Below are 13,818 nucleotides of genomic sequence, written 5' to 3' on the forward strand. Positions count from 1 at the left end.
TCCGTTTCACAATGAAAGAGGGGAAAACATTTAACTGTAATTGATTGAGCCAGTAATCTGGCTGTGGCTGCAACATTCTGGGAAAAAAATGGCATTGCCCATGTTAGAATTGGCAGATCATCATTTTTACATGACTCCTCACAAATATGAGTTCAGTGTGCCATGCAGTTTGGTTATTTTTACAAACGAAACAAATCGATTTGTGAACAATGATGAAAAAGTATGTAAATATTTAAATGGTTCTCCGAGTTCCTCATGGGCAAAGCAGGTGGTAGATTTCAGTTTAGTGGTAGAATACTTAGTATGTGTAATCAGTCTACAAAGGAGATTGCTTACAAATCACTTGTGCAACCCACCCTACAATATTGGTCAAGTGTTTGGACCTGTACCACACAGAAAGGACTAATAGGGGATATCGAACGTATACAGACAATGGCAGCCTGAATGGTCACAGGTTTGTTTAGTCCATGGGAGAGTGTCACAAAGATACTGATGGAACTGAACTGGAAGACTCTTGGAGATAGATGTAAACTATCCTGAGAAAGTCTGTTAACAAAGTTTCAAGGACTGGCATTACATGGTGACCCCAGGAATATACTACAATCACCCTATGTATCACTCAATATGTATCATGAGAATGAGATAAGAATAGTTAGTGCATGCACATAGGCATTCAAACAATCATTCTTCCTGTGCTCCATTCGTGAATGGAACAGGAAGAAACCCCAGTAACTGGTACAATGGGATGCACATTCTGCCATGAACCTCATTGTGGTTTGCAGAGTATAGATGTGGATGTAGATTGCATAAATGTGATAATAGTCCTTTTTTTGCTTCACCATGAAATTATGGACAAAATTCAAATATTTTTGCTTCTGTACCTCTATTCTCATTTTCTTCTATTTAAAAAGTGCTTTCTAATTGTTAAAAGAAACTCACATTGCTATGTTTTACTCGACCTTCTGCCAGATTCAAAAGTAACACCTCCTTTCTTTCTTGTATATTTGTGGTTAAAATTTCCATTCTCTCAAATTTTTCAATTCAGCAGGAAAGAATGTTTTAAGAATCTCTTAAAAAGAATTGAATTTTATTTTACACTTGTGTGTTTGTTACATTATGTACATTATGTTACATTACATTGATATACAAAAGTCTATACAAAACTTTATAAAAGCCCAGCTTACTAAAATATATAACAAAAGTCAATGTAGTTCAAGTTTACTTCTACAAGAGCATGAGATGCTGACAGTAGTACGAAACATAAACACCCTTTCGGTGTGTGATTATTCATTACTTTTTAAATTTGTTTCAGTTAAATGCACCACCATTTCATTAGCAGTTGTTCACTTTTTTGTAATGTGATGCTAGGAACAGTTCTAATGTCAACAACACTATTTATGCACCACAAAAAGTAACAACATTGACTATTATATATATGTATATCTGTTATTCAAGAAACTCATACCTCGAATTGACCTACTGAAGTGGAAGAACTTTTACTTTAGAAGAAGATGACCATGAAATTCACATTTTTAATTATCTGCACAAATATATATCAGACAGACTATGTCAGGACGGCTACATACATCGCTGAAACTATTCAGAGAAACACTGTGTCAGTTTATTAAGTTTCACCTTTTATCACAATTTGTCTGATACTATAAAAAATTTTTATTTGTTGAGAAATAAGGAAAACAAACAGCTCTCAAAAAATGTTAACAGCTACAAATATTTTATTGCACAAATAAACTGTATGTTATTTATCGTATCATTTTTCTGAGGGCATTTAATATATTCAATATGCTCAAATATAATTTTGAAAAAAAAAAAAATCATATCAATCCTTGTTACTGGTTTCTTCATGCAGATCTATATTTGTCGACTGTTCTAAGATGTATTCCTACAGGATTATTTTATTCTGATTTAGAACAATCAAATGTATTTTTTTGTTGCACACATCTGTTTATCAAAAGAGAAAAGGTCTAAGCCTTTAACAGTCATTGGAGTTTTATAATAGGTATACTCTTTTAAGTTAGGTTTGTTTCTGCACACTTATGGTACATACATAAATGGAGCAGACAAAAATTGTAACGTATGGTACGATTGGAAGTACCCTCAGCCATGCATTTCATGGTAGTTAGTAGTGTATGGATGTAGATGCAGACTTTTGAATGGTTACATCAATTTGATGTAAGAGTAATGAAGATGTAAATACATTAGCTAACCCAAACAACATCCAATGACTGCCTTTCTTCGTAGTGCAATCAGTTGAATGTTGTCTCCTGTCGGATAATGTTGACAACAAAGAAGCAGCAATTTCATGAAACATTACGATGTAAGATTAATTGAATAAAATATACACTACTAAAGAAAAAGAGGGTTTTGTTTTTCATTTTATCCATGAACACAGGCTGAAACTAATTGTATTGTGGAAAGTATTGAAATTTGGCATACATTTAGAAAAGTAACCTTAAGAAACCTTTGCTAAAGGGATATAATTTTGCTGTTCTTCCTACAGACATAAAAATGTCATGGGAAAGTTTACATCTTCTAGTGAAGAAAAGTAAGAAGCATTTTTGTGCTTAAACCTTAAAATTGGTGACAATTAGTTCATGAGATTTGCCAATGTTTTCCAAAGAACATGTTACCACAGTCTATAATATATTCTCAAAACTCACAGTGACAAACAAATAATTTTAGTAATTACTTTTATAATTATACATGACAGCAATATTTTGAAGTTCCTTTTCATGTCTGAGATAACTAAACACATTTATGAGCTACTGTATTAGTTAGGAAAAATTTCTCTCTTCATGTACAGGACAACTTAATTAGTCATGTGTGAGCTATGAGCAGTAGCTGCGTTAAAGAACCTGGGAACATGTTAGCTCTAGTATTTGTGGATTTTATGTAGGATTCATTGGGGATAACAACAGACAATATGATTTTCTGAAATGTTGGTAGAGTGGAATAAATTAAGTGAAACATTTTGAACCAAAACAATGGCTTCAGTGCTGGTATTATCTGCTGATAATTATCTACTTCCAAATAAACCAATGTTATGTTCACAATCAGTTTTTCATCTTAAACTATTGAACACACAGTAGTACATGATCACATGGTTTATGATACAATCTGTGTCTTTATATCAGAGTATATATTAAGTGAGCATCTTCTTATTGTTTTAAAGCACTTTTATTTACAAAAACAATTTAAGAACAGAGGAAACTTAAACTTGTCGTTAGTAACATCAGCAATCAATATCTGTATGCAGAACCACTGTCCGAAGCTTACAGATCAGCAAATATTTACATTTTGTGTAGGCAATACATCATTCCATTCATATTAATTACTTACAAAAAGATTTTTATGCTGTCATGGATTATTTCTGTTATTTACAATATAATACATACAGTACACTTGAGATACAACATAAAATAACTGATATGCATGTTGCTCTAAAATGTACCACAGTGTTTGACACATACACAGTTCCTCTACAGATTTCTTAAGAGGACACTAAAATTGTTTGACTAGTCAGCTTAAATTTAATTGCTTTCATTATGGTCTATGACTGCACAATGCAATGGAATTGATCACTAGTTTCATGAAAAACATGTTACCAAACCAGTGTCACAAATAATGTATTGTATTAATAGCATGAACTGGAAAACAGGAGATGTGGAACAGAGTTTTTTCGTAATTAGATTTATGTTTATTGTACATTAACTATACTTTAAAATTAATGTACAATCCTTCATCAGTCCCTTGGAAAACAATGACATTAATGTTAACAAAATTATTCAATGTATGCTAACATTGTGAATTTCATGAGCATAAGTAACATGGTTGTAAATGAATTCTCTAATAAACATATTGGTTTTCAGGTGACCTGCCACAATACACTGCAAATAAGTTAACTGTTTACTCTCTTTGGCCATTGTTGCTAAGGTTTCTATACATTATCCTTTATGATGCATGTGCATCAATGGCCAATCTTCATAATTGTTTTTAAAAGTCATATAAGACTGAAAACACATAATCAGTAGAATGAAATAACAATTCTAATCATCATTTGTCACATATTTCCATGCATCTCATGAACTGAAGATCACCATAATACAATGACAGCACGTTACTTATTATTACAGAGTGATACTTTGTCACTTACTGTCTGTCTGTCCTGTACAGTGTTCCAGAGCATTCTAACAGAACTGATTCCACAGATTACTGATTTCTGTCATTATGTCATCCAAAATTAATTCAAGTGCTAGAGTACTATGTAATTAACTAAATTAGCATAAAAACTTATTTGTCTTTTACTTCTGAACTAAATCAAAGCAGTTTCAATAAATTATTTTAATACAGCCAGTATTCACCTTGATTGGTAGGAATACCAATGATCGTATCTAAATCAGTTACCACAAAATTGCAAAATTTATGACATGTAGATGTAGCCCATTAATCTTAAATGGAGAACATTTCTACTGTGTAATATAAAAGTAGTCAGTGAGACTTCAGTGCACAGTGGCAACAGTACATATAACATGTGTTGTGCAGGTGTTATTATTCATAGTTTTTGTTTTATTTGCTATATTAACAAGAAATAATCCAATATGTGGTGAAGATGTAAAGGACAGAATAAATGCCTTTTGCATAGTCCTTTAACAGAATTTTAGTTACAGGTATTTCAAAGGCAATATTATACCACTGATTCTTTTAGGCCTTTTAGGCCTTCAGTGTTATTAAATATTTTTCTGGTTAGACACTCCCCCTCCCATCCCACAGTAGGCCTCTTCTGGGTGCATGCCATATAGAAATTCCATGATATACCAAATGTGATAAGCTATAGTTGTAATAACAATTTTAACATTTTTGCTACCAGTTCAATATACATCATTAAATACAAAATGGCAGTTAATCAGCTATAAAATGCAGTTTCAAAGTTCTATAAAATGAAAATATAATAAAATTACAATTTAGGCAGTCTTTTAGTTTGGTACGTCATTGCCAACAAACAGTATTATCGAATAGGTTCACTGGCATTTAAAGGCTGTTTCTCATGTTGATCTCCAGAACTGGAACTTGATGCTGAATTACCAAGTGGAAATGGTCCGTTAGCAAACATGCTGGCTAGTTTGTTAACTCTCTGACTGCCTGTGCCACTTCCTAACGTATTGCTGTTAGATGACTGTGACGTGGGATAGTTTGGTTTCTCATATGCTGGAACATCATCTGCGAAATCAAAATTTATGCTTTATTGCTGGGTTACTTATAATCAACAACAGTTTGTAAAACCTATAGGTGTGAATAATTATTATCCTGTATGAACATAAAATGGTACACAAACAGTGATTGGTCTCTCTCACATTTTCCTATTGACCTGACATCAATTCCAGACCTTAGTTGACTGGGTTACTTTAAGAAAGAGAATACACTAATGCTAATATATATATAACTTTTTATCTTGTTTTTGTTAGATCCTAACAGAAAGGCATCTTCCGCTGTAAGAGAACTAAAAATCTCAGTCAAGTATGAACAGGACTCATGCTCTGAGGGCTCCACACAAACTTAATTATGTATATTGAGTGTTCATTTGTATGTCTTGATGAGTTATTTTGCAAGTATCAAAATATGTGATGTAAATGACTTCATTTGTGTTACCACCAGCAGTCCTTCGTTTGAATACAAAAAGTAAATGCTACATCTTAGTACTATGTTTCACAACAGGCTCTATGGGGTGTCCCATAAGAAAACAGTTTTAATTTAATAATAAAACACATAATTTATATGAAAATTGCTAGTATTATTATGTAAATATGAAACACAAAGACTGTGACTAAACATGAAACAAAATATCAGGCAAATTATCCTCCATTCGTTTGTCTGCATGCATCAGTCTGTGGACAATATTTTTGACAACTCTGGACCAAAGTTCCACTTGAATTTGACCCAAGACATGTCTAACTTCTGCCTCTGAATTGAAGGACAGTTTGTGGATTGTTCACAAAACACAAGTTTTCATATAGCCCCACAATAAAGTTTAATTGTGTCAAATATCATATTGGTAGCCAGTTCTGACTGCCTTTGCGAGAGATGAGATGAGCAGGGAATCTTTCTCTCAGCAACCTTGTTGTTTTAACAGCAATGTGGCAGGTTTCCCTATCCTGTTGGAACCACATGTTTTCCACATTCAGTTCTTGCAGTTGTGGCCATAAATGCTGTGTTCTCATGTGGTGTAATGATCAGAGTCTCTGTGACTGCTTTTCCAGTCTTGTTTTCAAAAATAATATAGCCCAATTACTCTGCTAGCCCAAAACCTTCACCAAACAGTGAATCTTTCTGGATGAAGACACTTCTCATGGGCCATGCGAGGATACTCTGGGCCCCAAATCTGGCAAGTTTGTTTATTCACATAACCATTAATCTGGAAGTGTGCCTCATCACTAAAGATTATTTTCTTATGAAAGTCACTATAGAATTCTTGTTTTGTGATTACCCGCTATGCAAATGTTTGATACTTCAAATGGTCTGTAGACTTCAACTCCTGGACCGTAAAAGGATTCAAATTCAGATATTATGTCAAAATTCAAAGCAAAGTGCTTTTTGGAATCGCTAACTGTTGAGGACGGTGGCAAATTGACTTCATTGGACTTGTAGCAATGCTCTCACTGACAAGAGTGACATTCTCTACTGATCAACAAGAATAAGGACATCCAGCTGATTTGATGTTCACTTTCTATCCTGTATCTTCAAATTTCCTTACCAGTCTCTGCACTGTTGACATATTAGCCACATTTTGCTAAGTAAAAATTACATTAAATATTTGAATGGTCTCTGAAAAGCATGCACCATACTTTAAGTGCACTTTCAAAATCTGGATGTTGATCCACTATGTATCATTCAATTTTAGCTGATAACAATATGCACAAATGCCGACTGACAATTGAAATTGGTAATCATGGCTGGTATTGCAGTTACCAATATCAAGAGAGACAATTGCTTAAATTTCAGGTCCAGCAACGTAACAAGCTGAAAGAAGTGCTTAATTAATAAATTGCATTCTTTATGGGACACCCTTATCACATACACTAATCTTCAAACTCTAACAGTTTGTGAAGTGTGTGGTGTTATGTATTAATTTTAGGCAGTAGAATCAATTCATAACATTTCTTAATTTAATTATAAAATACCTCTAGTATCGCATATGAGGACAATGGGAAATCTTTTCAGACTGGCAAAGAGATGGTGTTGACATTCATTATTTCTGTAATGATATATGCTGTGTCTAAACATCACTGCATTTTAAATTTTGGTACATCCTGTGAAATAATGTAAGTAAAATGTCAACTTGATCTGTGGAATGGTTTTTACATATTGTTAGTACATAAAACATTTCTTCACAATGTTTTAACCATTTTATCCACTAATTTATTAATGTAGGTGAGATATTGGTTTACAGCTTTATGTAAGAAGTGAAACAGCAATTAAATCCATGTTTGGAACAGATGGCTATTGCTTTCTGGAATTCAAAAGGGTTCTTATAACTGGTTACCTACAAAGAGTAAAACAATGACATAATTTCAGTCACAAAGTAATGAAAGAATACCTGAGATGAGCCCAAACTGAAAACCAAAAGAACTGGCATTCATCAGGACAATGTAAACTCTTTGTTCGTGCAAATGGTGAAAGATTTGAAGTACAAATTGTTGCAATAACCACACTAATCAACAAGTTTAGCACCAATCGACTTTTATCTATTCCTGCAGCCAAAGAAATTTATTTAAAAAAAAAGAAGTGAAAAACTGCAGCAACTGCTGAGAACTTTATCGAGTCCACTTCCAGTTTAGGCTTTATATTATGTCATTTTAAAGTGGTTCTGAAAACTGCCATAATTATGATAGATATATAAACATTGTATATAACAGAATATGAAAAAACAAGGCTTACATATATAAAAATAAGTACATACAGACATAAGTGCATACAGACTGTAAAACATATTATGCTGCAGAGCAACATCCAATTGATCAAACTGAAAGTCAGGTGGTTTTAAAATGTTATGTGCCCAATGATTGCATGAGTGTAATTTATTACATTATAAGTATTCTTTGGGTTGAAGAGGATTTCTGTTTTCACATATCTGAAAATACCAAGCTGCATGTTTTCCAAATAAAAGGCTAAAATAGTTTATAGATTTAATAACAGCACAAAATAGTTGTAGTGGATGAGGTCTCCAGGTTGATGCCAATGCAATGTTCACTTCGCTTGATATAGCAGAGACATACAGAAATATTCCTATAAATGAAACAATTACAGCAATAAAAAATAATTTGCTGATGCACAAGACACTTCCTCTAGTAGCAATGATAGAAATTATTGAATTACTGGAAATTGTTTTCAAATACAACTACTGTACTATTCATAACAAGATCTACCTTCAAAAAGATGGATTAGCTATGGGCTTTCCAATAGGAGGTATACTGGCAGATATTTTTGTTAATTATTTGGAAAACAAATTATTCAAAGAAAACCCTGATACTAACATTTGTTAGAATATTACAAACATTATGTTGATGATGTCCTCATCTTATATGAGGCTCACAACAAGAAATGTCCTATCTGTAAATACCTTTAGCAAAATAAATAATAAAACTATCTTGTAAGTCAAACACAGCCATTAATTTTTTAGATTTTCCAATTACTATGAATCAATGTATATATGTTTTTGGAATTCATCATAAACCTACATCTTCTAACATCATAATTCCTGTTGCATCATGTCATCCTGCTCAACATAAAAAGACATTCTGCAATAAACAGACTCCTTAAACTGCCACTACATGCTAATGAGATAGAAAAGCCTGCTTAGTTGGGTGGTAATGTACTTGCTTCCTTTGCAAGTGGGCCCGAGTTTGATTTCCGGCTGATTGGGGATTTTCTCTACTCATAGACTGGGTGTTCTGTTATCATTTCATCCTCATCACCAGCACACAACTTGCCCAGTACGGCATTGAATGAAATAAGACTTGTACTTGGCGGCCAAACTTACCCGAACGGGTCCTCCCGGCCAACGATTCCATACACTCATTTAATTTCATTTCAAGTAGAAAAGAAACTACATTAATTATGAAATATAACCTAGACTAACAATTATCACAGTGTGATCATTGATTAAATTTATAACTTCTTGAAACCTAAAAGGAATCAACTGACACAGTAAAGTTGCTACATAAAAAATAATTAGTGTTACTTTCTTTCTATGGTCAGGTCTCATAAAGGCTTAACAAAACACATGTCTTATACCAAAATAATAGCATATAAAAAATATATTACTCTATTGTAAGGCTAGTTACATCAGACAAATTGGAAGGAATTTAAAATGTAATTCATAGACACACAAAATTAAAAAGAGAAAAAAAAAAAAAACATGGGAAATAAATCCCACCTTCACAGCTCACCTAATACAAGAGAGCCACATGGTTCACAGTACTGAAAACGAGCTTGTAATCCTTTGTACAATGAAGAAGGAATACTTTGTGAACATACCAGTACATGAAGAATTAGAAATCTATGCCCATCTAAAAAAAATTCAAGGAAAAGATGCTCAGTGAGCAATGTACATATAAAAACACCAATTTCTTCAACTTCTGCCACCCTGTTACTGATAACTTCATTTAAAGTTAGTCCACAAATTTGTTGCTGTATCTACGTGTCTGTAAAGATGCTCTGTAAGGAGTCCATGACGAGTCCAAGCTATGCTAACAACCTCTGCAGTTTCCTGGTGTTCAATTTTTGCATGTTAAAGGATATAATTCAACACAAGTCTGGGATGTCTGATCTACTGCAACTATTTTATGCATTTATTAAATCTGCAAACTATGTTTAGTCTTTCATTTGTAAAAGATTCAACTTAGAATTTTTGAAATCCTCTTAACCCAAAAGAATGCTAATAATATAATGATAATATAATGTAAATGGATGGATAAAAAATCTACTCACCAAGCAGTGGCTGGGGAACACAAACACAAAAGGGTTTAACTTTTTCAAGCTTTCAGAGACAGCGGCTACTTCTTCTGGCAGAAGAGTTGAAGGGAAGGAAGAGGGGTGAAGGAAAAGGACTGGAGAGGTTTAGGGAAAGGGGTACAGTTCATAAAAGTCACCCAGAACCCCAGGTCAGGGGGGACTTATTGGACGGGAGGTATACTCATGCGATCATTGGGTACATACCATTTTAACCCAGCAGACTTGCACTTCTTTCAATTGGTCATTGCTCTACAACACAATATAAATTTTATACTCTTACCTGTACTTTTATTAGAAATATACAAGCCTCGATTTTTCATCTTCTATTATTAAGTACAAAGTTTATGTAATTATCATAATTATGGCAGTTTTCAGAACCACTTGAAAATGGCATAATAAGAAGGCCAACATCTGTAGTGGACTCAATAAAGTTCTCCAAAGCAACAAACAGTTGCTGATTCAGCACATGGAAAAACTAAATAAAGAAATTTGTGGCTGGAAAATGTTTTGAGGTTATGGCAGTTGTAAATGGATATTTCGCAGAAATTCTAGAATAACACATTGGAGATCGGATCCGCTCATTGGGGAAATATTGGATGGAATGCATTTTTGACCTAAAACTATAGTTTTTCACTCCCCGGCAAAGAAATTTTCATTTTGCTCCCATGGATGTAACACAAGTATAAGTAGTAAGGCTCTCCTTCTCTATCTTCTTTCTGCAGCATTTTCTCATTACATTTATTTTTTATGCTTGTTAAACTGAGTATCAAGACAGTGGTGCACTTTATTAAAGTATATAAAAAATAAACTTGCAGTTATAACTTCAAAAATTTCTTGCCTTGAATTGCTGACATTCAGTGCCAATGTTGTAAGATGATTTCTGCCACTAACAAGTTTCAATCACCTGTTCGTGAATGGTGCTGAGGCTTGTGGTGTGGTGTCGACCTCAGATGTGGTGGGCGAGCACAGCTGTAGCTGGAGTCTGTGCTATAACACGGAGAGACAGGCCTTCGACAAGGAGCTTGACGAGAGCCACCCAACAGGTGGTGTGGTCTGTGCCGCCAACCAGTAGCATTCGATGACTGACATTGACCCTGCAAATTAAGAAAAAGACTATTCAACTGTCGTATATGATATTGGCTTGAGTCACATTTTGTTTTCTGCTCCTTGCTTGCTCCACGTGGTGTTTCTTCTGGTGCTGTAGCCGTAAAATATAATCAATGGGTGGTTCAATAATGATTTTAAAAAACTATATCATGTCATTCACTGTATGAAGACTTGATTGTTCTTGACAGACTGTTGGGTCATGGAACTTTTTTTGACAGATTAGGGCTGTAATTAAATATGAAACTCAGTTTTTAAGAGTTGAGGCTTTGTAACCATCTCTGATATGCAGTTGTACAGGTCAGCTTGTAATAGGGTTACCAACTCAAAATTATTGAAAGCAGGACAGTGTTTCACAAATAGCAGTACATGTAGAAAAAAAAACTGACAATTTGTTTTAGAATCAATAAAATGTTTATATTTTACATTTTGGAGTAATAAACATGTTCTAATCTCAATATTAGCAGGTAGGTCTAAGAACACATTGAAAACCTGCTATTGTGTTAAACAATGGTATTTGTTTGTTCCAGATACAATGCAGTTACCATGATGCACTTTGCAGTACTTACCAATGCCAATGGTGTTTCCTGTCAAAGCATATTTTTCAATAGAATGTGCTGTTGAGAGAAGAGCTGAATTGTTATCTTGAAGGATATGGCTATAAAATTCCTCACAAGACATAACCTTGAAACTGTACTTGAACATTAAAATTCCTTTGACAGTGTCCATCAACAAATGATTCCTTTCTTTTGTCCATTGAGGAGGCATGAGAAATGCACAGGTTCAGTACATGCACTGCATCTAGGACTCACAAGGAAAACTTGACAAATTTCTGAAAACATTTTGACATTTTGACCCTTTTTATCGAAGACCAGCAATGTTGATCTAGTATACTGTTTTCTCCAGCATTGTAGATCTGGCACAATTCTTAATGTTGCAGAACTAAACAGTTTTGAATCACTTATTTGTACTGAAGACATGGAAGAATGTCCTCAAAGCAAAGGTCCTTTAATCTTTAAGACATTTAAAGAACTTCAGTGCTTCCATTGGCTTCACCCGTTTGCTAGGTATTTAGTGTAAGTTCATTGAAACAAGGTACATTTTCCATGTACCCCTGGCTTCTGGAAAGGACTTCAAAGATTGTCTGACTTTGACAAGAATGAAAATTTTTTTTACTCTGTTTTCTTAAATTTCAAACAAAAGTTTATTCACAATTTTGTTTCCAAGTCTTTATTGGATCACCAGGTTACAAAAAGAAAATTTTACTTGAAAATTTTGATAATGTTTATAGCTCATGCTCTTTTCCCATCAAACTATAATCTACAATTTGATTTCACCTTGACTGCCTGAATAAACATAGTGAATTGAGAGTACTTTGCATCATTAGCTGAGTCTGAACATCTGAAGCCATTTCCACCTGTTTCCACCTACCACTACACAGTCTCTTTGAGCCACTGTGCAGTTCCTTACGGAGAGTACTTTGTGCCAGTATTAGTGATTTTTCTCTTCTACTCCATTTGTGTATGGAGCACGGGATAATGACTGTCTGTGTGTACCTCTACATGCTGGCCATGATCCTTGTGCATGATAAACAGTGAACTGTCATACAGTCTGTTCCAGAATAAAAGTCAACTGGACAGGAACGTTAGAGCAGAGAGGGCTGTGAAGAAGACGTCGGCCAATAGTATGCTGACCGACCCCTCTCTAAGACAACAACAAAACAACAGCGGCATCTACATGAAGAGGACACAAGTGCCACACCACCTGGCTGCAGCCCAGTTCACTGACTTTGACAATGGGGTCAAGATTAGGCACTTGTATAGCAGCTACTTAGGAATTGTGTTATTTCACTTATATTAGAATTGTATATACTGAAGAGATTTTCTTATTTTGTCTGTTGTCCTTTGGCTATGACACATCATTGTAAAGTCTCAAAGTTAAATATTGTCATTTATCTTACTGTAATAAAAATTCATTAATACAATTTGCTTGAGTTGTTGTCTAGCAATCCGAGAAAACAGGTTTGCTAGGCACCCCATATTCGACAAACAGGCAGGACAAAACCCTGCTAAAGATGGTGTAGCAGCTACTGGTTAATGCTGCATGCCCAACAGAACAACAAACTACACCTACAGCTGTTCCAAGTGCTATATCACCTTTTCACCAGTTTCATGAACAAGAAGAGGAATGGCTCGAGTGGTTGCAACAGTTAATTCCTCACAATGTACTAGGTACTGTGAAACTCCCCTATTTATTGTCCATGGTAGGAAGTGTAGTTTTTCAACTCATCCAGAAACTATTTCCTAACACCACTCCTAGTGAACTTTCCTATGATCTTGTTGTATTAGATACACTAACTATTATGACCAACAAATGAATGTGGTAGCAGCTAGGTATCAATTCTTCAATTGCAGGAGAAGGTCAGAACAAACTTATCATGAGTGAGTAACAGATTTGCAGGGTATGATGAGGAAATGCAAATTCAAATGTGCTTGTTGTGCTTTATATTCAGATGTTATGTTGTGTGATGCAATCATGTACAGTGTCACTGATGTCAGAGTTAGATAACAGATTTTGAAACAGTCTGATCCATCATTTCAGTATGTTGTGCAAATACTAGATCAGTATGGTTCAGGTGCCATGTCGGCCAGTAACTTTGTGCAGCCACAAATTTGTCAGGTTGAGTCG

The 13,818-nt window shown here is 34.4% G+C and overlaps 1 protein-coding gene across 1 annotated transcript in view; it reads right to left on the reverse strand.

The window, feature by feature from the left end:
* Window positions 1-4,314: 4,314 nt before the first annotated feature.
* The window catches only part of LOC126204093 (protein sax-3-like), a 93,781-nt gene continuing 84,277 nt past the window's right edge, over window positions 4,315-13,818 (reverse strand). Inside the window, exons 21-22 of the mRNA XM_049938511.1 lie at window positions 10,931-11,120; window positions 4,315-5,235 (exon numbers count right to left, since the gene is read on the reverse strand). Of these exons, the coding sequence (XP_049794468.1) occupies window positions 5,024-5,235; window positions 10,931-11,120 (402 nt within the window). The 3' untranslated portion in view covers window positions 4,315-5,023. The remainder of the gene's footprint in view (window positions 5,236-10,930; window positions 11,121-13,818) is intronic.

This window comes from Schistocerca nitens, chromosome 9 (genome assembly GCF_023898315.1).
Source record: "Schistocerca nitens isolate TAMUIC-IGC-003100 chromosome 9, iqSchNite1.1, whole genome shotgun sequence".
Taxonomy (NCBI): Eukaryota; Metazoa; Arthropoda; class Insecta; order Orthoptera; family Acrididae; genus Schistocerca; species Schistocerca nitens.